This window comes from Sphaerodactylus townsendi, linkage group LG16 (genome assembly GCF_021028975.2).
Source record: "Sphaerodactylus townsendi isolate TG3544 linkage group LG16, MPM_Stown_v2.3, whole genome shotgun sequence".
NCBI lineage: Eukaryota > Metazoa > Chordata > Lepidosauria > Squamata > Sphaerodactylidae > Sphaerodactylus > Sphaerodactylus townsendi.
Window position 1 is genome coordinate 20,875,917 of NC_059440.1, and position 26,717 is coordinate 20,902,633.

At 49.2% G+C, this 26,717-nt stretch overlaps 2 protein-coding genes across 3 annotated transcripts in view; both read left to right on the forward strand.

The window, feature by feature from the left end:
* ACOT7 (acyl-CoA thioesterase 7) overlaps window positions 1-909 on the forward strand; it is a 67,859-nt gene extending 66,950 nt beyond the window's left edge. For both annotated transcript variants that reach the window (XM_048519382.1, XM_048519384.1), the window contains one exon: window positions 52-909. In XM_048519382.1, coding sequence (XP_048375339.1) covers window positions 52-156 — 105 coding nt within the window. In that variant the 3' untranslated portion in view covers window positions 157-909. The remainder of the gene's footprint in view (window positions 1-51) is intronic.
* Window positions 910-13,655: 12,746 nt separating this feature from the next.
* GPR153 (G protein-coupled receptor 153) overlaps window positions 13,656-26,717 on the forward strand; it is a 37,999-nt gene continuing 24,937 nt past the window's right edge. The window contains exon 1 of the mRNA XM_048519595.1: window positions 13,656-13,955. The gene's annotated coding sequence lies outside the window, so the exon portion shown is untranslated. The remainder of the gene's footprint in view (window positions 13,956-26,717) is intronic.

Genomic DNA, 26,717 nt, shown 5'->3' on the forward strand with positions numbered 1-26,717 from the left:
ATGTTTTGCAATAACATATTGGGGGGGGGGTTGTTGTTGTTCAATCCACAGGTAGAAACAGAAGACGAGCGGAGGCGTTTCGAAGAGGGGAAAGGACGCTACCTCCAAACCAAAGCCAAGCGCCAGGCAAAGATGAAGCCGCTGACTCAGCAGTGACATTCAGACAGCTTTCGCTTCCAGGAGAGAGCCGCCCTCCGCATTTACATTCGGAATCTTCATTTCAGCCAGATCAACTGCACATCTGACTGGGGGAGGGAGCCACCTCTCCCTGCTCCCCCCCCCCCCAAAATTCTCTGGAAATGAATAACCTGTCACATCAGTACTTGTAGCTCATTCGATCACCACTCCCGGAAAAGCCCCAAGCAACCTATGATGTAGAGAGGGAAGGTCTCCTGGGCTGTGGGAAGGGAAAGAGGGGAAATTGGATTGGTGCTGGAGAATCGCGGCCTACAGTTTCGAAGGCTCAGTGCGTGAATGAGGACAGGTGTACACTACCGGTTTAGAAAAGAATTTGCTGTGAAATCAGCACAATACAGATGAATCAAATGTTTCAGTGCATAAAAGTGTTGGTATTTGTGGTTATGATATTCAGTCTCTCTAAATTCAGTCTCTCTAAATCTGTCTCCCCCCACCAAATACGAGACCTTTCTGCAAAATACAGAGAAGCTCATATATCGGGGTTCCGGCATCTCCGTCATGTCGTATTTCATTCTCATCCCTGTGAACACAAAGAAACTGCTTCTTCCTAGTTGCCAGCTGAAAACACTGCTCCAATATATGGGGTGGCCTCTCCACATTCCATTCCACTTCTCTTGAATATATATAAATATATATATGTATGTATGTATCCAGTTTATTTAAGGAATATCGTTAGTAAAGGCTGTTTGCCTTGTAATTCGGTTAAACCTATGTAGGTGTTGAGTTCTTTTTTTAAAAAAGTTTAATTTCTGAAGATTATTTGGGCAGATGAAGTGTCCTGTGGGGTACAGAAGTGCGCTAAACTTGTAAAACACTTAGCTGGCGTGAGTTGCTTAGGAGGCCTGAGTATCTTGGGCTGTCTGCCGTAACTCAGTTAAACCTAAGCAGGTGTTGAGTTCTTTTTTAAAATTTCAATTTCCAACAATTGTTTGGACCGGTGAAATGCCCTGTGGGGTACAGAAGTGTGCAGAACTTGTAGAACATCTAGCCTACTTGAGTCGTTTAGAAGGCCTGATTAACTCATCCAGCTCTTGCTGTCTCACAAATGGCGTGGTTGCTTCAGTCTCACCCGCTGAAGGCACTGGTGTTCTGCACTTGGCTGGTGCCTTTCTTAAGCTGGGATTTTTACCTGAGCAGCTTACCAAAGCAAATCCAAATATCCTGAGAACAAGAACCCGTGTAAACCGTCATCTGCCACCTTTTCTGCAGGGATTAGAAAGATCAGTGACAGCACAAAATAGCAAACTTTGGCAGAGCTCTGATTTAACACCCCCCCGAATTAGCTGTGGTGCAACTAACTGGGCTAGACAGCAAGCAGGGTTCGCACATCCAGTTCATTCTTGCTGAAATGGTGAGAAAGCAATCCTTTATGAAGGTGAAATTTGGACACCTGTGTGACAGATCCTCTTGTTATTTTTTTTAATGCACAGGAACAAAGAATGAAACGGTGGTTTGCCAAAAGTGGCCAAGAGAACCAACGTCTGAGGCAGATTTGAACCCAAGTTCCCTAAATTTAAGCTATACTCTGTTCCACAGAAAAATTATACCCTGTTTCCCCGAAAATAAGACATTCCCGGAAAATAAGACATAGCAGAGGTTTTGCTGAAGGGCTAAATATAAAGCATCCCCCGAAAGTAAGGCGTAGCAAAGTTTTTGTTTGGAAGCATGCCCGTCGGACAGAACACCAGAGCATGCAGCTGTGGAGCGGAAAAATAAGACATCCCCTGAAAATAAGACATAGCGCATCTTGGGGAGAAAAAATGAATACAAGACACTGTCTTATTTTCGGGGAAACCCAGTAGTAAATAGTAGATTGTATATTCCTCCGCCACAGAACAAAGCATGAAGGTTTAATTTGTTGTTGAAGGCTCCACCTGGGTCCTAGTGCCTACCAAGTCCTTCTCCCCTCATCCATCTGAAAGTTTGAAAGTAAAAATACATTTTGGTGTAAATGCTTGCGTACCTAAGTTCCATCTCTGTACATAATCGAGAGCCCAGTGCTGGCAACGCACTCCTAGCCAATTACAACGCAGAGAAGACTTGGCCAATTGCAATGCAGAGAAGCCTTGAGGGGCAGGGCTTAGTCAAAATAGGTAATTGGTTGACATGTGTCCTGGGACAGCAGCAGACCTGGCTCTCAGAATGGATGCCACCGCCCGGGACTCAGACGAGCTGACGGCCGGCACCCTGCTGCTTCTCCTCCTGACAGCATCACCAGGAGCCCGAAGAACAGGTTTTACCGCTAGTGTTCAATAATGCACAAAATAATGGTTTTGACAAAGTCAGCATGTAAAAACGAATGATAATTCTCATTTTTGTTTGGGACTATATTCTAATGCAGAAACCTGCAGCTTTCTCATCCGCTGCACTCAGCTGACCAAACTATCATCTTTCTGTGGAACAGAGCATAGCTTCTTTTTATCCTGAAGAGTACCATTTCCAACAGATCACCTCTCTAAACTTTTGATTTCGGCTTCTCACTTCCCCCATCTTCAGCATTCAGGCACTGCGTTAACACACCCACGTTTTGAATCTGGTTGAAGCCAAAAAAGTGAAAATCTGGAATTTTCTCATTTACCTTTGGTGTCCAGGCTGAGTTTCTCCTTGTTCCAGCATGACCCCGTTGCCATGCAGTGGCTTTTGTGGCTTGCTGGCAATTGACTGTTTTATGTAGCTTCCTAGGAGCTGTCTAGATCAGGGGTAGGGAACCTTTAACACTCAAAGAGCCATTTGGACCCGTTTTCCACGGGAAAAGAAAACACTTGGAGCCGCAAATAATTTTTGACATTTAAAATAAAGATAACACTATATATATAGGGTTTTTTTTTTTTACCTTTTACTCAGCTCATTCTGAGAAGCACATGGATACATCCGCCCTGCTGCCTGCAGGGCAGGCAAGGATGGGGCCGGCGGCTCAGCTCGTGGAGCCACAGTGCAAGGGCAGAAGAGCCGCATGCGGCTCTTGAGCCACAGGTTCCCTACCCCTGGTCTAGATCGTGTGAGTGAAAGGGAAGGTATACAAGTCAATCCAGACATGCGAAAGTAGAGGATGATCGGATCAAATCAATGCATTTTGTGTACCTTGTTTTGAGCCGGTTTTGAATGCTGAAATACCGCCCCACCCCGCCCCACCCCCAAAAAACCTTGCAGATTGATTGATGGCTTCCCAGAAAAGTCCAAGCTGTTGCAGATGGGGGGAGAGCAGGAGGGAAACCCCAAACGTTGGACATTTTGCAGCAGTCTGACATCTCATATATGCAATACAGCAAGTAGGCACCGTTCAGAGACATCCTTGATTAAGCTGGGAACAGAAAGTACACTGGAACGGGAAAAGTGGTACGTATGCTGTTTTTATAATTAAATTGTCTGCCGGTACTGCAGAGCGGCAGCAGGAGGGCGGGGGGGGGGGGGAGGAGGAATAGTGGTAAAGTTTGACAGACATAAATCTAAATAAGGCGTGGGAGGCAGAGGATGGAGGATTCAGCCAGAGAGATCTTCCGGAGCGTTTGTGGCCAGACTCCTTCAAAACAAATGAACGTTCGAGTCCGCAAAATTGTGGTCTAACCAGTTTGTGTCGAGAATAAATCCTGTGTCTCGGAGCTGCGTCGTTCGGTTGCTTCCAGTGTAGGCATGTGACAGAATTGCCCACCCTTGGAAAAGGGTACATCTCTGTATGACTCACAGATGACGGGAGTCTTTGAAGTTGAAAACTGTGCTACACTCTAATTCTAACCTTTGGAAGGAGAATGACTGTGGTGTGATTTCAATGTATGGTTTTTTTAAAGTTGCATATCAAAATCAGAGTAGTTTTTAATCTTCTGGAGTGAGAGGTGCAGGGATTCATATTTGTACTATTGCCACTTGGTGTAGTAGTTTGAGTGTGAGACCAGGATCTTGGGGTCTTGGTCCAAATCCCTGCTCATCCCTGGGAGCTCACTGTGTGACCCTAGGCCAGTCACTTGTGCTTGGCCTAACCTACCTTTCAGAGTTGTTGTGAGGATCAAATTGAGATTGACGATGTCAGCTGTAGAAGACGGGTATCATATCTTGGACTAATAAAAGGGACTAATAAAAGGACTAATAAAAGGAAACACTTCTTCACACAACGTGTGATTGGTGTTTGGAATATGCTGCCACAGGAGGTAGTTATGGCCACTAACCTGGATAGCTTTAAAAAGGGCTTGGACAGATTTATGGAGGAGAAGTCGATCTATGGCTACCAATCTTGATCCTCTTTGATCTCAGATTGCAAATGCCTTAGCAGATCAGGTGCTCAGGAGCAGCAGCAGCAGCAGGCCATTGCTTTCACCTCCTGCATGTGAGCTCCCAAAGGCACCTGGTGGGCCACTGCAAGTAGCAGAATGCTGGACTAGACGGACTCTGGTCTGATCCAGCAGGCTAGTTCTTATGTTCTTATGTTGTTCCAAACTGTGCCGGACTATATGGCCAGTAGAGTATATGACCGATAGAGCCACTAAACAAAACTATGGAAAGATGGAGGGGAGGGGGAAAGAGTGATTGCAACTACCAAATTAATAGAAATCACACCTATAGCTTGCAGAAAGGAATGCCTACTGAGCTCTCAGTGGCCCGTTTGGAAGTTGCTTGGCAACCACAATAATATTGCTGACCCTTCCAAACCCCTTTGTAAAGAGAATCTGGGGTGGTGTAGGGACCATAACAGATCTAGAAAGGATCTCATCCCTGATGGAGGGGGACTGAGCAGGGCCAGGGCCAGCAACCACCAGAGGGCCACTACTGTCCCCACAAAACTGCCTGGCCTACCAGTGGCATTCCCTGGACCCAATCCAGTGGTGGCAGCTACCATGCAGGGCAGTTAAAGGTAAGAGGGTTGATGGGTGTGGAGGAGAGAAGGCAACAGAAAGGGAGAGAGGCTGTGGGGGCTGCCGGAGAAAAGAAAGGAAATATTGGGGGACTTCAGACACCCCCTGCAAGTACCTGTGAATATCTAAACGCAATGGAGATGCCTTCCGTAATTACACAGCATTCCTTATTTCCCCACGGTTCTTAAGACTGAGACTTGACACAATACCCCATTTGGGTGGCGAGCCTCTGCTAAAATGTGAGATGTGTGCTGCCTGCCTGCTAAAAATATGTAATATTTTGACACCAATCTGGGGTGTTTTTCCTGAGCAGTGTGGGAGACGACACCCCTGCCCCACTCCACAGCGTCGGAGCCTCATTAGGGAGTTTGCAATTAGCCTGCCTATAAATAACCGTCCCCGAGTGGGCAGCCATGTGGCTGTGTTCACGCAGCCGAGTGACATTTCTCTGCGAAATGCTGTTTTAGCTTTCTCTTCCTCCACAATCCCCCAACCTCTTCCCCCCCAGTGGCTCATGAGTCAGAACAAATCCGGGCAGATGGAAGTGTGAGGAGAAGGAGGCACATGTGCGCGTGGTGCACAAATAAAAGAAATCCTGTGTGACCAAACATCGGACTCTGCTGTTTCGCTGTTACCAAACACGAAGAGGGATGCAGGATGCTTTGATCCCTAATGAACACTCTTGACGCCATTACCATCCACCCAAATGGAGCCGGCATCCTGGTTTCCCTTTCGGGTCCTCCTGTGTTTTCATCCCAATAGGCCTGACCCAGGGTTGCCAGAGCTGGGTTGGGAAAAAAGAAAAAGAGTTTGCATTTAAACCCCACCTTTTTCTCCTGTAAGGAGACTCAAGGCGGCTTACAAGCTCTTTTCCCTTCCTCTCCCCCCAACAGACACCTTGTGAGATAGGTGGGGCTGACAGAGTTCTGAGAGAACTGTGACTAGCCCAAGGTCACCCAGCGAGGATGTAGGAGTGCAGAAACACATCTGGTTCACCAGATAAGCCTCAGCCACTCAGGTGGAGGAGTGGGGAATCAAATCTGGTTCTCCAGATTAGAATCCACTTGCCCTTAAATCACTACACCACGCTGTGTCTCAATGCCTGCAGATGGGGTGGAGCCTGGGGGTAGGGTTTGGGGAGGGGAGGGACCTCAGCAGGGTATAGAGCTGTGGTGGCGAACCTTTGGCACTCCAGATGTTATGGACTACAATTCCCATCAGCCCCTGCCAGTGGCCATGCTGGCAGGGGCTGATGGGAATTGTAGTCCATAACATCTGGAGTGCCAAAGGTTTGCCACCACTGGGAGAGTCCACCTTCCAAAGCTGCCATTTCCCCCAGGCAAACTGATCTCTCCTCGCCAGATCAATTGTAATAATGGGAGATCTGCAGCCACCACCTTGTGAGCAATCCCAGGCTGGTTCGAGCCATATTGCCAGTGAGCAATCCCAGGCTGGTTCGAGCCATATTGCCCTTGGCAAAATAAAAAATAAATAAAAAATTCTTCTCCATTGCTTGTCTCCTTCTGTATGGTGTGTGTGTGTGTGTGTGTGTGTGTGTGTGTGTGTGGTCTGTTCCCTTCCTTTGATCACCCCCCTTTCCTCTGCCAACTATTTCAAGAGTTCCCTGTTCCTCAGCTTTGTAAATGTGTGGGGAAAGGTGCGGGGAGACATAAACATCCTGTCTCCAAAGGCAGCTTATTTACGTCATTTACGTGGCGTTCAACTGCACCCCAAACTCCACATGGAGTTTAACGTCGGGGCACAGTTGTGAGGGGGGTAGCCCTGCAATGCGCCCCCATGTGACTATGGAAAGCAGCGCCTGGGGCTCTAGCCGCCTTATCACCTGTGGCGTAGGAGGTTAAGAGCTCGTGTATCTAATCTGGAGGAACCGGGTTTGATTCCCAGCTCTGCCGCCTGAGCTGTGGAGGCTTATCTGGGGAATTCAGATTAGCCTGTGCACTCCCACGCATGCCAGCTGGGTGACCTTGGGCTAGTCACAGCTTCTCGGAGCCCTCTCAGCCCCACCTACCTCACAGGGTGTTTGTTGTGAGGGGGGAAGGGCAAGGAGATTGTAAGCCCCTTTGAGTCTCCTACAGGAGAGAAAGGGGGGATATAAATCCAAACTCTTCTTCTTCTTCTCTCACTATGCCACTATTTTCATCCCACCCACAGTGGCTTACCACGTTCTCCCCGTCTCCATTTATCCTCATAACGTTGTGAAGCAGGTCAGGCTTAACGTGTGACTGGCCCAAGGTCACCCAGCAAACGTCTGCCGCAGGTTGGGGATTTAACCGTGGGTCTCTCTGAAACCGTTTCAACACTAACCACTACACCATGCTGTCCATTTGGTGCTTTCCCTCTCACTGCGTGAAAACTGCGCACATATCCCTCCATAGTTTTATTAGGAGTTGAGTTTCCCGGTTGGAGGAGTGATTTGCAGGAACGTACAACTCAGGAAACTCCTGTGTCAAGTGTTGAAGCACTGACTCATTACCACCTTCCCTGCACAATTTCAAATCTTCCCTCACAGTCTTGCCCCTTGAGAGAAGAATAGACATAGGCTAATTAAATCAACAAAGGCCTTGTAGTACGATCCCTTTTCCCTGAATGGTATAGAGTATAGAGGCCAAAGCTGATACGTGAGTTGTGTGGTGTATATTCTCTAGTACCACACAAATTTTGGGCCTAGATGTCTTGCCCCTTCTGTGCCACCATTAAGTGAAACCTGAAGTGTTCGCAGGCATCTCCTTATGAAAAGGAATTCAGAATTACACATTCCTGCTGGCACATTATTGTCGTTCCTTCAACCGTTCGGAGGCCTCTGATGCCATTATGGTGGGCAGTAATGAAACTGTGGCTTGATATTTGTGGTACAGACATTATTGGTTCAGATATGGCTATATTGGTCAGCGTTGCGGACAGAACAGGAGGCGGTGGTCACCCTAAAATATTGACTGTGTGAGACTTTATTGATTCAAACAGTGCTGAAATGCAAGTGCCCTTTGGTCATGTCACTTTTCACTTTCTGCGGTTGCATGTTGATTTATGATCGCCCGGTCCTCCTGACAGAGGCAAATCTAGAGATAATGTAGCCCAGAGCAAAATCTGCAGCCCTCTCCCACCACGACCAAACAACGTTTTTTTGCACCAGGTCTTGAAATCAGTGTATGGATCCAGGGGGAAGGAAGAGTGGTGTGGGGGAGTGATTTTCTGCCCCCCATGTGACTAAATGACTGCAGCCCAGGGACATTTGATCCCATATATCCCCCTGGGCTGTGCGTCCCAGTCCTCCCCTACTTCCCAAGGCCAGAGGAGAAGGAGCTGTAAGCTGCTTAGAGATTCGTCTCAGTAAAGCGAGGTATAAAAACCAACTCTTCTTTCTCTTCCTTGTCTCTCTGTGTGTCACTTTGCTAATGACAGACGTAGCTCCATGCGTCTTTGCCCTGTCGTTTTGTGCTTGCAACTGAGGAGGCAAATTACCCTTCATTGTGCACTTAAGGGGCTCAGGGTTAACCGTTTCCTCATCTCCCTTCTGTTAATGGTAGACATGGGCTGAGCAGGGGCTTAATATGGGTCACAGAGATTGGGCTTTGGCATGGATTTGAGGGGCAAGGCCTTCACTACGGTCTGCCAGATTGCTGCTAATGTTTTCCCCCTTCCTGCTCATAATTGATGATACGTTCCTACCAAAGGATGCTCCTACCTTCCATCGGTATGGATTCTTTCGACTTGGTGTACATCCAAAGAGCGATGAGCAGCGCGTGTGACTCGCATTGTGGATCTGCTGAGGTTCTTGTCGTTTGCCTCCAGACAACGAGTCTGCTCTTCACAAAATGGCTCAGCAGCCTATTTGGCTCATTCTTGAAGGAGTGGTTTTTTTCCCTGCACCACCGGTTGCCAAAGCCTTTGCCGCAGCATTCTGAGGAACATCTCAGAAAAGCTGTCGCACCAATGTGTTGACTCTCCTGCAGAACTGACACAATATTGTGTTCGTTATCATTGTCAGACAACTTACGGTGGCTTCACTGGGAATCAGTTGGGAATCAGTTTCCCAGCATGCAAGGTTTATTTATTTCGGTTGCAGTCAGAGGCTGTCACGGGGATATGTGGGGTCACAGGTCCCCGGACGCATGCCAGTTGGTCACGTGGGAGGCGGAGCCTTTGGCTGGCAGAGCAGCCGGGCCGAGGGGCGGCCCACGGTAGGCTCCTGCTGGCTCAGGTAAGGGGGGAGGAGGGGAAGCATGGGTGGGAGCCTAGGGGGGCGCCTGGAACAGATGTTGCCCTGGACGCCATTTTCCTCCCCCCACACCTCTGGGTGAGGCTGAGAGAGTTCAGAGAGAACTGTGACTGGCCCAACATCACTCGGCAGGTTTCATGCGTAACAGTGGGAAAACAAATCCATTTCCTCAGATTAGAATCCACCACTCATGCAGAGGTATGGGGAATCAAACCCGTTTAGTCCACTGCTCTAAACCATTACACCAGAGTGGTTTAATACAAGGGATAGAGAGAGACTAAAATATAATAAGAGGAGGCAGATCTATGCGTACGTTTCTATAAAGGGTTTCCAAACATCTGAAAACAAGTCCATATGCAATGCATTGAAATACTGATAAAGTTCTAAGGTCTTCAATCCATTTTATTTTCCAGAGGAGGGCATTTCTCATTCCAGTGCTGCAATATGAGACTTATGGCTATAGTAAGGGCGCAGAGAGTCCATTTGAAGAGCTGTCAGAGAATGTGTGAGCCGTACAACAGAGGTTTCTTGATGGAGCAGCTTGCGATCTGGTGCTTCATGGCCAAGCCCCAGTTGTGGTATGCGGCAAACCTGCAGGAGATGGAAACTTTAGCTAAACTTGCAGATTCCTTTCGAGAAATCACTGTGAACAGCTGCAAGATCCTTTGACAGACTCAATATAACATTTTGACTCTTATCAGGACATCCCAATTAAAACTAGTTCAAGGAAGAGACCCCTGAAACATGACAGTAGACAAAGAAGTGGAAGAGCTGGTTTTCATACCCCGCTCTTCCCCACCTTAAGGAGTCTGATGATCGCAGACACTTCCTCTCCCCTTGTGAGGTAGGTGAGGCTGGGAGAATTCTGAGAGAACTGCAACCAACCCACAATCACCCCGCAGGCTTCAGGTGTTGGAGCGGGGAAACAAACCTGGTTCACTAGATCGGAGTTTGCTGCTCATGTGAAGGAGTGGCAAATCAAACCCGGTTCTCCAGATTAGAATTGACCACTCTTAATCACTACACCATGCTAGTTCTGTAAGTAGAAGATCGACCTGTGCTTTTCCCCAGCAATAAGATGGATTTTGTAGCAGGCCTAATAAGAAGCAAATCCTAGCATATTTCCTCTCCTACCATCCCAAAAGCAACATAATCATAGTCTGGCAATGGATTCCAAGGAGAAGTCCAGACATCAGCAGGAAAGCGAATGCCAGGGCTGCGTTAAAGTGCATATCTACCACTGCCGAGAATCCTGCGGTCTTGGCACATCATACAGAAGCAGAAGAAGAATTTGGATTTATACCCCACCTTTCTCTCCCATAAGGAGACTCAAGGTGGCCTTCTTCCTCCTCTATTTATTTAAATGAATATGTTGAGAACTGTTTCTCTTTTGTTTGAGCTGGGGGGGTGGGGGCTGACATGCCAGCAGGGTCCAGTTAGCTTCTTTCTAAATCTATGACGCGCCGAGCCTAAAAGGTTTGCGTCACAAACCTAAGCCAATGCTTTATTTGAAGTCACATCTGACATCTGGTGCGGTGGGATTTTATTTTCAGCAAGCTCTCTATCCATCCGGAGTGTGGAGAGGAACCAGTTGACCATTTCTTGTAACAACAGGCTGGGAGACTGAACTTCCTCAAAGCGAGCCTGTCTTGCTCTAATCCCAGATTTGCGCACGGGATTTGTTTGATGTGGGCGTACCTTGGAGAGAACTGGAGTCCGCAAGGTGACAAAAAGTATGATTCTGAACAAATTTAATTGGGGGGGAAATCTGTCTTTGCTTGACAATGATTTATCATGTGCAGAAAGGGTTCCACTCTTAAAGTACTGTACCTGTATCCTGTGGCTAATTTGCCTGATGTCTGGTTTGCAGTTTCTCCATGTAGAAGGAGAAGAAGAAGAGTTTGGATTTATATCCCCCCTTTCCCTCCTGCAGGAGACTCAAAGGGGCTTACAATCTCCTTGCCCTTCCCCCCTCACAACAAACACCCTGTGAGGTAGGTGGGGCTGAGAGAGCTCCGAGAAGCTGTGACTAGCCCAAGGTCACCCAGCTGGCGTGTGTGGGAGTGTACAGGCTAATCTGAATTCCCCAGATAAGCCTCCACAGCTCAGGCGGCAGAGCTGGGAATCAAACCCGGTTCCTCCAGATTAGATACACGAGCTCTTAACCTCCTACGCCACTGCTGCTCCTACGCCACTGTAATATTACATCCCTTCACTCATCTTCCACTCCCGTTTTTTCTCCCCCATTTATTTATTATATTTTTACCCGGCAATCTCCCGAAGGACTCAGGGCGACTTACAAATAAAAAACATATAAAAACATATAAAAACAAGAATATAAAAATATAAACATTATAAGCGTTAAAACCACATTTCGACAAGATGGCATGGGAAAAAACGACATCTTCCTTCTCTCCCTTGTTATTCCTTCCTTTCCCCTCCTCCCGCCCCATTTGCCGTTCTTTTTAAGCAGATGCGCAGGACGGGAGTTGAGGAGATACTAATTTTAAATTGTTCCACCCTGATTAATCTCTGTGCCATGCTGGATTTTACAGGGGAGTGTTTTTATTGTGTTTTGCCCAGTCGTGGGATTCAAATAATTTAACAACCGGTTCTGGTGGTGGAAGTCAAATAATGTAACAACTGGTTGTTTGCAAGCACCATTTTAACAACCGGTTCTGCTGAAGTGGTGCGAACCTGCTGGATCCCACCACTGGTTTTGCCTCCTGTAGTCATGTTGTACTTTGCATGACCGTGTTGGTAGTCCCTGTGAGCCTGCTGCAGCAGGGAAAGCGGAACACAAATCTAATAAATAAAGGCAGCAAAACTTCAAGATGACTTTGGTTGCCTTTGCCCACTCCTCCACCTGAGTGGCGGAGGCTTATCTGGTGAACCAGATGTCTTTCCGCACTCTGGGTGACCTTGGGCTAGTCACAGTTCTTTGGAACTCTCTCAGCCCCACCTGCCTCACAAGGTGTCTGTTGTGGGGAGAGGAAGGGAAAGGAGCTTATAGGTCACCTGCTGTCTCCTTACAGGAGAGAAAGGTGGGCTATAAATCCAAACTCCTCCTCCTCCTCTTCTCCTCCTCCTCCACCCTGATCACCATCGGAGCTCCGTAGCTGTTGTCGCGCACATTGCTTTCCTGGCACATTCCCTTTTCCAGGCTTCAATTGTCATCTAGGCTGTGCATTTCCTGTCTGAAGAGGACTCCTCAAGCGCACAGGTGCTCCCACTTGACGCTTAGCGATTGATCCACTTCCCAGTTTCCACTCTGTGCTGCTCGTGCCAAAGATCAGTGCAGCAATTAAAAGATACTTTCAGAAGGAAGCCACGGTCTGCAGTAAAACAGCTGGATTCCAGTCCGGTCGGTCGCACCTCAGAGGCCAACAAGACTTCCGGGATAGGAGCTTTCGACAGTCCGAGCTTCCTTCGTGAAATACAAGGATTAAATTAAAGTGTCCCCTAAACCCCCAATCCCCTTATGCTAAACCCACTGAGCCAGGCAGATGTGCCAGAGGTCAACTCCCAGTGCCGGGAACATCTGTCTGGCATCTCCAGTGGCCCCCAGCCTCTTTTTCCTCTGGGATGTGTGTGTAAAGTGCCGTCAAATTGCAGCTGATTTATGGCAACTCAGTAGGGGTTTCAAGGCAAGAGGCCAACAGAGGGGGTCCATCATTGGTTCTCTGCATAACGACCCTGGTTATTCCTTGGTGGTCTCCCTTCCAAATACTAACCACAACTGACCCTACTTAGCTTCGGAGATGGCGAGCCTGGGTTATTCAGGCTACTAGGGCACCTCCAGGATACCGAACAATCCATTTCACAGAAGGGAGGTCCTGGGGCTTGTAAAGTTGCCAACCTCCAGGTGAGATCTGGAGACTTCCCTGAATCATAGAGTTGGGAGAGACCACAAGGGCCATCAAGTCCGACCTCCTGCCATGAAGTGTCTTTCACGTCCAGGCAACAGTGATGGGTTCCAGGCCTCCGCTGGAGACTGTGGCACCTTTGGAACTGTGTGGCATCACACCCGTGCCAGGCTCCTCTCCTCCCAATATTTCCCAACCTGGAGTTGGCAACCCTAAGGGGATTCTGTTTTGCAGGGGGCGAGGGCTCTTCTTTGGCCAACTGTTCCGCGGCGCTGGGGAGGGGAGATCAGCGGGCTTGGGAGCTGCTCTCTTTTCTGCCTAACCCCCTCTGGTCAGCGAGGTCTGGTCGCTGTGGGGATGCGCTCTGCGTATGCTCAGACATCCGCACGCCTTCCCAAACCTCCCTGCTCTCGGGTCTGATGATCTATGGGCGCCGCAGAGGGGCTGCAGCGCCCCCGCCTTCCCGGGCGCCATCATCGCCATCTTCCGTCGAGAAGCGGGAGTGGCTCGGAAGACCCCCCCTCCGGTCAAGCCCCCTCCCATAAACCAGAGGCGAGAGAGAAGGGAGAGAAATTCCGACGGGCCCCCCGCCTCTTCTCCGGCATCTACCCCGCGTGGACGCTCCCTAGAGAGGACGGGAAGGGGGTCTCCCACCCGCGGCGAAGAGGGCCCCGATCCTGGGGGGAAGGCCAGCCGGGGAGGGGGCGGGAGCGCAGGCGAGGGCCCGCCCCGTCCCCGCCCAGCCGGAGCAGCAGCGGAGCAGCCAGGAGCGCGAACGGCAGCAGGGCGCAGCGAGTCCAGCCCGGCCAGGTAAGCGCTCCTCCCCGCGGGGGGGAAGCCCCCAGGTGCGCCCTGCAGCCCCTGCCCGCCGAGCCCAAGGGGAGGACGCCCCTCCGGCCCTAGATTTAAAGGGGGGAGAACCCCCATTCCCCCTTACACACACCCAGTTGGAGAGCTGCGCTCCTCCCTGCCTTCTGGAGTCCGTGCAAGGCGTGGCTAGCTCCCTCCGTGGTGCCGTGGCCCCCGGTTGGGGATGGGGGGGCTCTCTCTCCCCTTCTCGTTAATTGGGGCACGGGGGTGCCTTCGCCTGCCGCCCCACCCCGAGCGCCTTGCAAGTTTTTTTTGGGGGGGGGGGCATGATACAGTCTAATGGAAGGGGGAATGGACCCCCTCCCCGCGCCATCCGCATTCTTTGCAGCCAGCGGCTCGCACACCTCCGCCCCCCCCCCCCCCCAATCTTGCCGCACGCGGTCCATGGCAGAGTTTCCCGTCTGAGCTGCCTGTGCTTGTTTCAAAGGGGCGGGGGGAGATGCGTGCGATTTGGGATGCGCTGGGGCTGAATCCCTCAAGAATAACCCCCTTGGCCCTTTCCCAAAACCTCGCTTCCGTCTAAGCCTGCAAGAATGCCCCTTCTTTGCTGACCCCCCTCGATTCTCCCGCTCATCCAGCCCCTCGGTCGCGAGGGCTTGCTCGGAGTAAGGAAAAGGGGCGTGCATCGCCGCCTCAATCCAAGACAGGAGGGGGGGGGGGGGAGAGGAACCCCAGGGGTTTGCTTGGCCCCTCTCTCCCGCACAGCTTTCCAGTCTTCTGTGCCAAGCATCTCCCCTCATGTTCCAAATATGCATGCGCTGAAACGAGTTGCGTGTGTGTGTGTTGCTGTTGTAAAGCGAGGGGATGGTCCAGAACTTGTGGGGCAGGGCAGTGAACGTGGCCAGCCCGCCCCCTTTCCCAGGGGACCCCTGGCATTCCCCATGCTGCCTGCATGAGCAGCTGGGAAATCTTCCCTAGCCATTTGCCTGCTCTTGTCTGGGAGTCCTGGTTGATGCTTCCCTCCAGACAGTCTCTTATTCTGAGCAGTGGTTTGGATTTCCTGGGTTCCCCCCCTCCCCCGCACTTAAAGACTTTGGAATGCTGGACCCTTCCAAATGGGAAGCCTCCAGTGGAAGCCTGTGGCGCGATTCTAGCCAGGTAGGATCAGAACCAAAAATTTGGGCATCGTCAGCACCCCACCTGGAGAGCACCAGGTTAGCCCATGGCCCGGGCAAAATGTTTTGAAGGGGGGCAAGAAGACAAAATGATCCCCCATATCTTATACACCTATATAAATGCATGTAATCAGTATATATATAATATAAATACCTAATCAACAACTCTTTGAAACAGTACAGTGGATTGTTGTTGTGGGTTTTCCGGGCTGTGTGGCCGTGGTCGGGTAGATCCAGTGGACACGGTGGGTAACACACTTCTTTCTGGGATACACCTCTGAAGATGCCGGCCACAGATGCAGGCGAAATGGTAGGAACGAGATCCACCAGACCACGGCCACACAGCCCGGAAAACCCTCCAGAACCAGCTGAATCTGGCCGTGAAAGCCTTTGACAATACATAGAATGAATTGTGTTGTCCACTTGTGAATGGTTAATGTATTTACGTTATCTTAGCCATCTGTTATCTATGATTTCTTCCCAGAGTTCCTTTTGTTGTTGGAAGACAAGGGAGTTCCTAGCCAGACGTTGTCTGTTAGATGTTAGCAAGGCAGACTTTAGTGAACTCAGAGGCAAAATGAGAGTTCTTCTGTGGCAATAGTGGTGGCAGAGAGAGGAGCAAGCGAAGGCTGGGCTCTCTTGTCACAAGAGTTCTTGAAAGCTCAAGCTGTCGATATTCCAATAAGATAGAGGAAAAGAAGAATTTGGATCCATACCCTGCTTTTCTCTACCTTTAAGGAGTCTTCAGGCGGCTTAAAACCTCCTTTCCCTTCCTCTCCCCACAACAGACACCTTGGGAGGTAGTTGGGACTGAAAGAGTTCAGAGAGGACTGTGACTAGCCCAAGGTCACCCCACAGGCTTCGTATGAAGAAGTGAGGAAACAAATCCAGTTCTCCAGAGTACAGTTTGCAACTCATGCGAAGCAGTGGGGAATCCAACCCAGGTCTCGAGATTAGAGCCTGCTGCTCAAGCGGAAGAGTGGGGAATCGAACCTGGTTCTCGAGATTAGAGTCCACTGCTCTTAAGCAGTGTGGCATAGTGGTTAAGAGCAGGTGCATTCTAATCTGGAGGAACCGGGTTTGACTCCCCGCTCTGCCGCCTGAGCTGTGGAGGCTTATCTGGGGAATTCAGATTAGCCTGTGCACTCCCACACACGCCAGCTGGGTGACCTTGGGCTAGTCACAGCTTCTCGGAGCTCTCTCAGCCCCACCTACCTCACAGGGTGTTTGATGTGAAGGGGGGGAAGGGCAAGTTTTGGGGAGCAAGGTGTGGTGTAGACAAAACCTTTCCCCTAACAGCAAGCACATGAATTGCTTTACGCTGAAACAGACCATTGGTCTATCAAAGTCAGCTCTGTCTACTCTGGCTTCCAGCAGCTGTCCAGGTTCTTGGGTCCAGATCTTTTCCATCACCTGCTACCTGATCTTTTTACTTGGAGATGCCAGAGATTGGACATGGGACGTTCTACATGCCAAGCAAATGCTATACCACTGAGCCATGCCCCCCCCCCAAGTGTAGTGGTTAAGAGCAGGTGGACTCTAATCTGGAGAACTGCGTTTGATTTCCTGCTCCTCCACCTGAGCGGCGGACTCTTCTCTGGAGAACTAGGTTTGTTTCCCTGCTCTGACACATGAAGCCTGCTGGGTGTCCTTGGCCCAGTCACAGTTCTCTCCGAACTCTCTCAGTCCCACCTACCTCACCAGGTGCCTGTTGTGGGGAGAGGAAGAGAAAAGGAGTTTGTAAGCTGTTTGAGTCTCCTTGCAGGGAAGAAAGGCAGGGTATCGATCCAAACTCTTCTTCGTCCCTCTAGAACAGTGGTGGCGAACCTTTGGCACTCCAGATGTTATGGACTACAATTCCCATCAGCCCCTGCCAATATGGCCATGCTGGCAGGGGCTGATGGGAACTGTAGTCCATAACATCTGGAGTGCCAAAGGTTCGCCACCACGGCTCTAGAACCTGCTTGAGGCGTCTCGTGACTTAAACGGTAAAAACAAAGCAAACCAATTAAAACAGATCCATAAAAAATAGACTGTGGAGGGAAACAGCACGAAACAAACCCAGCCAGCGTAAAATGGAGCCTTTCACATCGCTTTTTAGCTGATCTTTTTAAGTGGAGATGTCAGAATTTGAACCTGGGACCTTCTGAGCCACAATAACCCCCTCTATAGAGAAGGCTTGATTGTCACTGCCAAAGTTATACAAGCTCTCTCCCTTGCACATGTCCTATTATTTGTAACAATAGACTCGTGGCTTGGAAGATGTCTAAAGAAAACATCCCTAACACATACTGCTGTTTAAATATTTAATCTTGAATATAGCTAAGAAGAGGCCTTTGAGCCTTGCTGTGAATCTCTCTCTCTCACCTCCCCCCACCCCGCCCCCCATGAATTCTTGAATCCCGGTTCATCCTGCTGTTTCCTGGGGCAGGAAAACAGTGCCCCCCCCCACTCCCCATTGTTTGTGTTATTCCAGCTGTAGAAGACTCCCTGGAGCGCTTTACAGTACTGTGTCCTGAATACTGCCTTGTGATATCTTAAAGGCTAACAGGTTTCTAGGAAGCAAAACTTTTGTGGACTAGAGAGAGCTTCGGAGTTCTGTGTCAATAAATATTGCAGATGTATCTGCCATGGTAAGAACAACCAAGGACTCTGTGGCATCTTAAAGGGTTCCTCACAGCATGCTTGAAACAAAGGTATGTTGATATTGTTCCCACCTGGATTGCTCCAAGGGTGAGATTCGAACCGAGCTTTCCCTCTTGTGGCCGAGCTTTGCCAATTTTTGAAATACCTTCCTGAAGAAAGGCGAGTGGGGCAAATATGCCCCAACACTTTGCTCCCAGTTTTGGGATTTAGCCTGCAGGGACATGAATGAAACATGTTAAAATAGCCACATTTTGTTGAAGCGACATGTTGACAGCAGGTACATTTTCATATCGTTGAAGCAACATTTTGATAGCAGCCAAATTATGGTTTGGGGGCACTGTGGGTCAAAAAGAAGGTGTGAAGTAAAATACAACTCTGTGCAAGATAGTTGCAGACAGAAAGTGAGAGAAATCAGTCCAAGGTTGCTTGGGGACTTAAAGCATCAACCTTACAATGTAAAGGCTTTCTCACTATGTGTACAACTCTGTATAAGATACACACAGACAGAAAGTGACTGAAATTAGTCCCACGTTGCTCAATGTCTTAAAGAATCAGTCCTACAAATATAATGTGACTTCTAAAGGCTGTACCACCAAGTGTTCAGCTGGCAGCCCATGACCACAAGGGCTTACTTAGGAGTAAAGTCGAAAATAAAAGCCTTGTTTGCACTCTGATTTAATGTTGGTTTTGCTTAAAAGCAGTGGTGGGATCCAAAATTTTTAGTAACAGGTTCCCATGGTGGTGGAATTCAAACTGTGGTGTAGTGCCAATGGGGCTGGGTGGGACACGACGGGGGCGTGGCTGGGCATTCCAGGGGTGGGGCATTCATGGGCGGGGCTGTGGCAAGGATGCAGCCACTGCGCTGGTCCTTGGGCGGGAAACGAATGCACACAGGCGCAGGCTGCCACGCACGCCGGTGCACCTCCTGCTAGACTGCTTCAGGTTCTGTGCGCTACTGCTGAGAGGAGGGACGTAACTAAGGCAAAAATCACATGGCAAAATCACCAATTAGTAACCCTCTCTCGGCACACACAAATAATTAGTAACCTACTCTCGGGAACCTGTGAGAACCTGCTGGATCCCACCTCTGCTTAAAAGGGATGCTTCAAATCAAAAATAATGTTTGTTCTCTGCATGCACGAACCCAACTTGTTTGTACAAACCTGGGCTTTTCTTGCAGATGGGAAGAAACAAACTCCCGTTTGCTCAGGTGCCTGCGTGCAGATCTTGTGTCGAATGTGAGTTTGTTGGAAGGGGGGGGGGAGGAGGAGGAGAAGGAGATTAAGTGTGGTGTTGACAATAGGCCAGGTTCATGCCTGCCATGAACAAAGCTCTTTGTTTGTGATGCCTGTCTTTCCGATTGGCATCCGTGGCACTTTGTGCGACATTCAACCTAAGCTGCAATTACCAGTTGATATAACGCCACTAAGCACAGCAAAAGAAAAAGAAAAAAAAGACAGTGCATTTTGCCAGAAACATGGCTTCTGCAGGATAATTTCTCCCAGGGGAAAATGCTCTTATTGTGGACTGAAATACAACATGGATTATTTTCTGAACCAGGTGAGCAAGGAATGATCTCAAATAAGGGACACTTGCTCTATCCAGGTTGCGTCTTGCTCTATCCAGGTTGGTCTGTCCGTCTGTTTACCTATTTCTCTACCTCAGTACTCTTCCTAAAATGACATGTTGGAAAAATCACTGAGAAACCTTAAAACAAGAAATGAATTGGGAAGCACGAAAAGTAACGTTCCTCAGCTGTGAATTAGGGACAATTGGGAACTCACTGTTGCTTTCTGGACCGCGGGAGGAATTGACCACTTGAATGGCATGCTATTATTGAAAAAAGCAGTGATGGATTGTTAGAATTTGAACCATCTGCCCCAAGGGGTTAGATTTGAGCTATAACTACTTTGGTGTCCTTGGAATCCATGCTCTTTCCAACATTCTACTCTTTTTTGGTCCCAAAGCATAGACACTATTGCTCCTTCCGCACATGCAGAATAATGCACTTTCAAACTGCTTTCAGTGCTCTTTGAAGCTGGTACGGAATAGCAAAATCCACTTGCAAACAGTTGTGAAAGTGGTTTGAAAACGCATTATTTTGCGTGTGCGGAAGGGGCCTTAGTGAACTTTTAGTAACTTTGTCTTCCCATTTCAGTGGGAAGAGAAGCCGTCCATGTTTCTTTTGACAGGGAGTTTCTTTTAACCCAAAGGTGAGATCTCTGCATATTTTGCATATGGGGTTCTGAGGGAGTCTTTTGATTCTCTAGCCTGTTGTTTATGGTTTTCTTGCTTTTCAGACTTGTGTTTCGTATTGGGAAAGGATTTAGGCTGAAGGGAAAAAACCAGCATATGAGTATCTTAATTTATAAAACATTGTAATTGCTGATAAAGGTTAGGGGTGGGTGTTTTGTCTTTTAAAGCACAATCCAGTGGAGTGGGGGGGGGCACTGCAGTGGTTGCGGCCTCCAAAGGGGCTTCAGGAAACACAGAAGGGCGGGAAACTCAAAATCCCGACCACTGCCCCAATTTCCCAATTGCTGCCAATGATTTTGCAGCATAAGTCCAAAGGGTCAGGGACAGCGGAAGCTGATTAATGGTGGCTGTACCCCCAGGAGTGCCCCCCCACACACATACATGCCAGCATCTGAGCCGATGGAGGCTCCGCAGCAGCCCAGATATCTGGGTTTCACTTGCTGTGGAACTGAGGGGCGGCCAGCTGCCAGTGCCTCTGCCCCCTCTGTGGGCAAAGGAGCCCCTTGTGCTGGTGGAGGGGGAAATGCATTGATGTGGCCCTCCACTCCTTGTGACCATTCAGCCCCACCCCCCACTCCTGTCTAAATTGGGCTGCTTGCTTTTTTTTGTCAAGACTGTATTGCTTCTCACATTTAACTTCTCACATTTAGAATATGCTGCCACAGGAGGTGGTGATGGCCACTCACCTGGATAGCTTTAAAAAGGGCTTGGACAGATTTATGGAGGAGAAGTCGATCTATGGCTACCAATCTTGATCCTCCTTGATCTCAGATTGCAAATGCCTTAGCAGACCAGGTGCTCAGGAGCAGCAGCAGCAGAAGGCCCTTGCTTTCACCTCCTGCACGTGAGCTCCCAAAGGCCCCTGGTGGGCAACTGCGAGTAGCAGAGTGCTGGACTAGATGGACTCTGGTCTGATCCAGCTGGCGTGTTCTTATGTTCTTAACTATTTTATTTTCTTCCTTTCTTCATTCATGCCTCATCTTTCCTCCAGTGTGGTCCCAAAGCAGCTTATGTTGTTCAGCTCTCCCCCTCTCCTCTGTTTTATCCTACACAACAGCCCTGTGTGGTAGGTTGGGCTGAGAGTGTGCAGCTGGCCCACGGCCACCCAACCAGTTTCCATGGCAGAGCAGATGTGAATGAATTGTGTTGGCATTCCTACTTTTTTTTGGTTGTATCTTTCTCCAGATTTCCCCTGAGGCAGTGCTGTGAAGCATATTGAGAACTTCAGTTAAAACCTTCTAACTGCACATTTGCGGGATGAAGTGTGTGTGTCTTTCCGTGACATTTTCAGGCTCCAATGGATGTGCACTCCCTTTCCCCTTTGCTTCCCCTTGCACCCAGAAACCAGGAGCTTTGAGCAAAATCCTTTGTCCCCCTCTTCTGAGGCATTTACTGGCATTGTAGAAAGAAAGCCACAAGGGGTGCCCCGTGGCCAGCGTCTCCGGCTAATGGGTTACGAGCATTCTTTACCGCCTTTGTTCTAAAAGCTGCACATTAGAGCTTTGTTTTGTAAAGGCTTTTGAAATAAACCTCTTAGGAGGTTTGTGGCTATGGTCACAGAAGGATATTTTGGTTCCTTTCCATTCCCCCCCCTGTGTATTTCCATTGCTTTGGAGGGGCCTTTACTTTTCCAGGAACTGAGGATAATGGTTTGTGCTACAAGGGTGTATCCCCGTGGTGGTTTTGAAGTTGTGCATTTTGTGCAAGAATAGCCAAGGAGATGTCTGCGGACCCTGAAGTGTTTCGGTCTGGCCCTTAATGTCTCTCTCCAATTTGAATCGAGGTTTGCCTGTATTTAGAAAGTAAAAGTATCACTGGACAGTAAATGCTGGATCAAACCATCCATCTAGCTCAACAGCCTCTTATGGACGCCCTCAGCTCTTGAGAATCACTCCTGCCTCTTGGCACAGTTTCAGAGGGTAGCCGTGTTCATCTGCAGTAGAACGGCTAGATTCTAATCCAGTAGCACCTTAAAGACCAACAAGGTTATCAGGGTGCAAGTTTTCGAAACTCAAAGCTCGAAAGCTTATACCCCCTAAGATCTTACGGTTTGCAAGGTGATGCCGATCTCAAATTTAGGAGTCTCTTGGCTTCTTTCTCTTGGTCACTTGAATGCAATGGCATGTTGGGATCAAGCTTTTCTGCAGCGAATGCAACCATTTAACCTTTTTCACAGCTTATGGCGGGCTGAATGTTGTTATTCTTTAAAGGCGCCGCCAGCCTCCTCTGTTTTATTTTGCTGTGACAGATCAACACGGCCACCCATCTGGAGTAATCTTTAGCCATTAGTTTCCTGTAAAAGGAAAAGAACAGCAGAGAGAATGATTGAGGCTGGTTAGATGGAAGCCGCAGAGGGTGGCATGGCCAGACACAGAAAGTGGACAGGCTCTGTAATCACATGTGTCAAACTCGCGGCCCTCTAGATGTTATGGACTACAGTTCCCATCTCCCCTGCCAGCATGATGCTGGCAGGGGGTGATGGGAACTATAGTCCATAACATCTGGAGGGCCGCGAGTTTGACACCTATGGGTGAGGACAGGGTACCATATCTGGGTCTGTTGGCAACCTCCCTTCTTCCCTCCCCATTCCACAATTACCTTGATGGCCTGATCCCTGCTGAAAAGGGCATTTGTGTCTCTGAGGCTCCCTATATCTGTGGTAATATCCAAAAGTGATCTCCTGTGCCAGATCTGATGGTCATCTGGCTTCCAGGGATCTGATAGCAATCTGGCTCCCAGGGAGTCATATGTCTCCCCATCACATCTATTTATTTATTTCATTCATACCCTATTTTCCCCCCAGTAGCAACAAAGTGGCTTATACTGTTCTTTACTTCTAATTTTGGCCTCACAGCAGCCCTGTGAGGTAGGCTAGGCTGAGAGTGCATGACAAACCCAAGGGCACCCAGCAAGTTTCCATAACAGAGCAGAGATCCGAACGTGGGTCTTCCAGATCTTAGTTAGACACCTGCTCAGTACACTATGGCGGATTCCGCATGGGCCCAAAACAGTGGTGTGAAAATGGTGTGAAAACTGCATAAGCCCTTTTATACCATTTTACACCATTTTCACACTGCTGTTTTTGGTCCATCCATCATCTGCCTATGTGAGCTTTGCTTTTCTCTTCAGTGGGAAAGCCAAAATGGCCTATATCGTTCTCGTATTCTCTTTTTATTCCTCACAATCACTCTGGGAAGTCGCTTTGGCTGAGTGTGTCCTGTCCCTCCTGCAAGTACGTTTTGGTAGCAGACATCTTGCTCTCACACCAGCCTTGTGTGGTAGGGTTAGGCTGAGAGACAGCCATTTGGTCCCCGAAGGCCCCAATATTGCTTTCTGTTTGGGGGCTCAAGTGAAGGGAGGGAAGATGGTGCTTGCAAATTATCTTCTGGGCTGTGCAGGGGAGATTTCCACTTGACCTTAGTTGTCACCTCAATCCCTCTTTTTCCTGGATGACCCCAAAGCAAATTGAGGCCACACAAGCTTTCAGTTCTTCTTTTTATGGACAGGGCGTGGCCATCCCCTCATCTCGGATCGACCCCTTAGTGGGAGCTAATAGGTGTTCAAATAACTGCTGCCCTCCAGATAGCGATGGAATTCAGCACTTCCATCATCCCCTGCCAACTTCATGCTGGCAGGGGATGATGGGAACTGTAGTCCATAGCATCTGGAAGGCTGCGAGTTTGACACCTATGCCTTAGTGGGAACTTGTACCTGGGTTTGACGCTCTACCGACTACACTGAAGTACTTCTCGGCACGCAGAGAAGTTTGGGCGGTGGGGATTCGCAGGTCAGCGGCTAGAAACGTGGGGCTTTAATCGAAACAATCTGTTGGCTGTGGCGTCGTCTATTTCTGCCGGCCGACGAGATCTTGAAAGCACGTTATCTGTTGCCAATCCTCTTTTTTGCCGCAGAGAATAGAAGCGTCTGAACTTTGCGCTGGTGGGCTTGGTTTTTCCTCGCCTTCGCAAATGCCAAGGGTGTGGGGTTTATGGGGGCAGGGAAAGGACACCAATGTGCCTCATGTATTCTGATGGGGCTGTAATGTGCAGTGTGAAAGCATCCCCTCGAGGAAGAATCGAAATAGCAAAATATGGCCAACTTGGGTTGCCAACTTCCAGGTAGTCGCTGGAGATCTCCCGGGATTACAGTTTACCTGGAGAAAATGGCCACTTTAGAAGGATTTTTAACAGCATTACACTCCCTTGAAGTCCCTCCACTCCACAACCCCCGCCCTCATGGTGTGGTGGTTAAGAGCAGGTGCACTCCAATCTGAGGTACCGGGTTTGATTCCCCGCTCTGCCACTTGAGCTGTGGCAGCTTATCTGTGGAACCAGATTAGCTTGTGCACTCTAGCACATGGCAGCTGGGTGACCATGGGCAAGTCACAGTTCTTCGGAGCTCTCTCAGCCCCACCTACCTCACAGGGTGTTTGTTGTAAGGGGGGAAGGGAAAGGAGATTGTAAGCCCCTTTGAGTCTCCTTACAGGAGAGAAAGGGGGGATATAAATCCAAACTCCTCCTCCTCCTCCTCCTCCTCCTCCTCTTCTTCTTCTTCTTCTTCTTCTTCTTCTTCTTCTTCTTCTCCTCCTCCTCCTCCTCCTCCTCCTCCTCCTCCTCCTCTTCAGGCTCCACTCCCCCCTCCCCCAAATTCCCAGGTATTTCCCAGCCTGGAGCTGACAACTTTTACACGTTCAGCCTGCAGGGATAATTTCTCCCACTTCAGTCCACAGAGAGGCAACTGTGAGAGGCCCATTTACCCCAATGCCTGCAAGACCCTTCCCTCCCCTTTCTTACCCTGAACAATAACCTTTAGCAAACGCCCCACCTGGCCTTTTCATCTTAATTATTATTTTTTGTAATTGCCCGTTCCCTTGTGACAAAAGGCCGCGCCACAGAGCACCGCTCTGGAAATGAATCATGTTTATGGAGTGTATGAAAGATCCATTGCTCACCGGAGGGGTTTAATGATCCCCTCCAAAACCATGTTTCAGTGCCGTGGCCTGTGACAGCCAAGCAAACCACTGGGGACTTCCTAACAATTCGTCCCCACGCCCCCTCCCAGGCTGTTCTTTCAATTACGGCAAATTTGCAGGAGCGCGTGGAACGCCCGAACGCAGTGGCCTCAAAGGACCCAAGGGCATTCGCTGTGGTTTGTGGCTCGCTGGTGCGCAGCAGCTGGGGTTTTAGTTAGGAAGTCGGGGTGGCGGTCCATGGCTCGGGGGTAGCAACTCTGGTTGGGGGCAGATATTCCCAGCCTGGAGCTGGTAATGGCCACTAACCTGGATAGCTTTAAAAGGGGCTTGGACAGATTTATGAAGGAGAAGTCGATCTATGGCTACCAATCGTGAACCTCCTTGATCTCAGATTGCAAATGCCTTAGCAGACCAGGTGCTCGGGAGCAGCAGCAGCAGCAGGCCATTGCTTTCACATCCTGCATGTGAGCTCCCAAAGGCACCTGGTGGGTCACTGCAAGTAGCAGAGTGCTGGACTAGATGGACTCTGGTTTGATCCAGCAGGCTCTTTCTTATGTTCTTATGTTCTTAATCCCCGGCATGACTAGTCGAAAGAGATCTCCTAGAAGGAGACGGGAAAGGCCTGCACTTCGAACCTTGGAGAACTGCCACCCAGACAGTGTAGACAAGTCTGACCTTGACAAACTAGTGGTGTAGTGGTTAAGAGCGGCAAACTCTAATCTGGAGAAACAGGTTCGATTCCCTGCTCCTCCACATTCCCACTTTGCCGTGGATGCTTGTTGTGTGGCCTTGCTCCCCTGCTAAGACTATCTGTCACGCCCTCAACATATCCTTTGAACCAAAAAGAGTTTGAGCTCGTCCCTCCGTGGCATCCATTTTGTGGTGGTGTCCACCATTCTTTCTCCAGATGTCACCGCCTGCCCTGTTCCTGACATGTGTTTGCTCTATGGAGAAACCTGCTTGTATTTCTGTGGCTTGCTCAAAACCAGAGGCAGCTGAGATTGTGCCACACAGTGAGAGGTACGAAGCACATGTCTGGGGGTTTTATTTTCTCAGTTTGCAGCCTCCCTGGGAGGAGAAGGGTGCGCAATTCAGCCACTAACAAAACTGGAATGTCACGTTCCCAGGAGCAACTGGCCGATGGCACCCCCGTAGGATGTTGCACAAAGAGATTCTAAAAGGAAGCAGAGAATTGGCAAATAAGTCAGCAAGAGGAGACCCGACTTCTTTTTTCTCAGCCTGGCCTCGATGCTTCCAGCATGCCGAGTTTTTTTAAAATGACAAAAGACATTTCATTAATTTTCTGTAAAAGCTGCAGGAAACTTTGCAGATTAAACATTAAATCATGCTCTTGACAGAGAATGTCATATCCAGGAGATCAAATGAGTTTAAAAAAAAAAAAGTAGATACAGTTTTTAAAAGGAACTGATAATTTGGGGTTAGCGGATTTAGCGTGTGTGTGTGTGTGTGTGTGTGTGTGTGTGTGTGTGTGTGTGTGTGTGTGTGTGTGTGTGTGTGTGTGTGCTGCTACGCATTTATTGAGGATCTATCTATTTCTTTGTCACTCTTAGAAACACATTGGATGGTTTGAATGGGGCGGCAAACCAGGGCCACCAACAACCGTCTACTAGGGCAGTCTTTTGGGCTCACCATGTCAAAACTTCAGAAAATGTATAATTTCTGACTCTTCCGGCATGTAACCCCCTCCCCCCC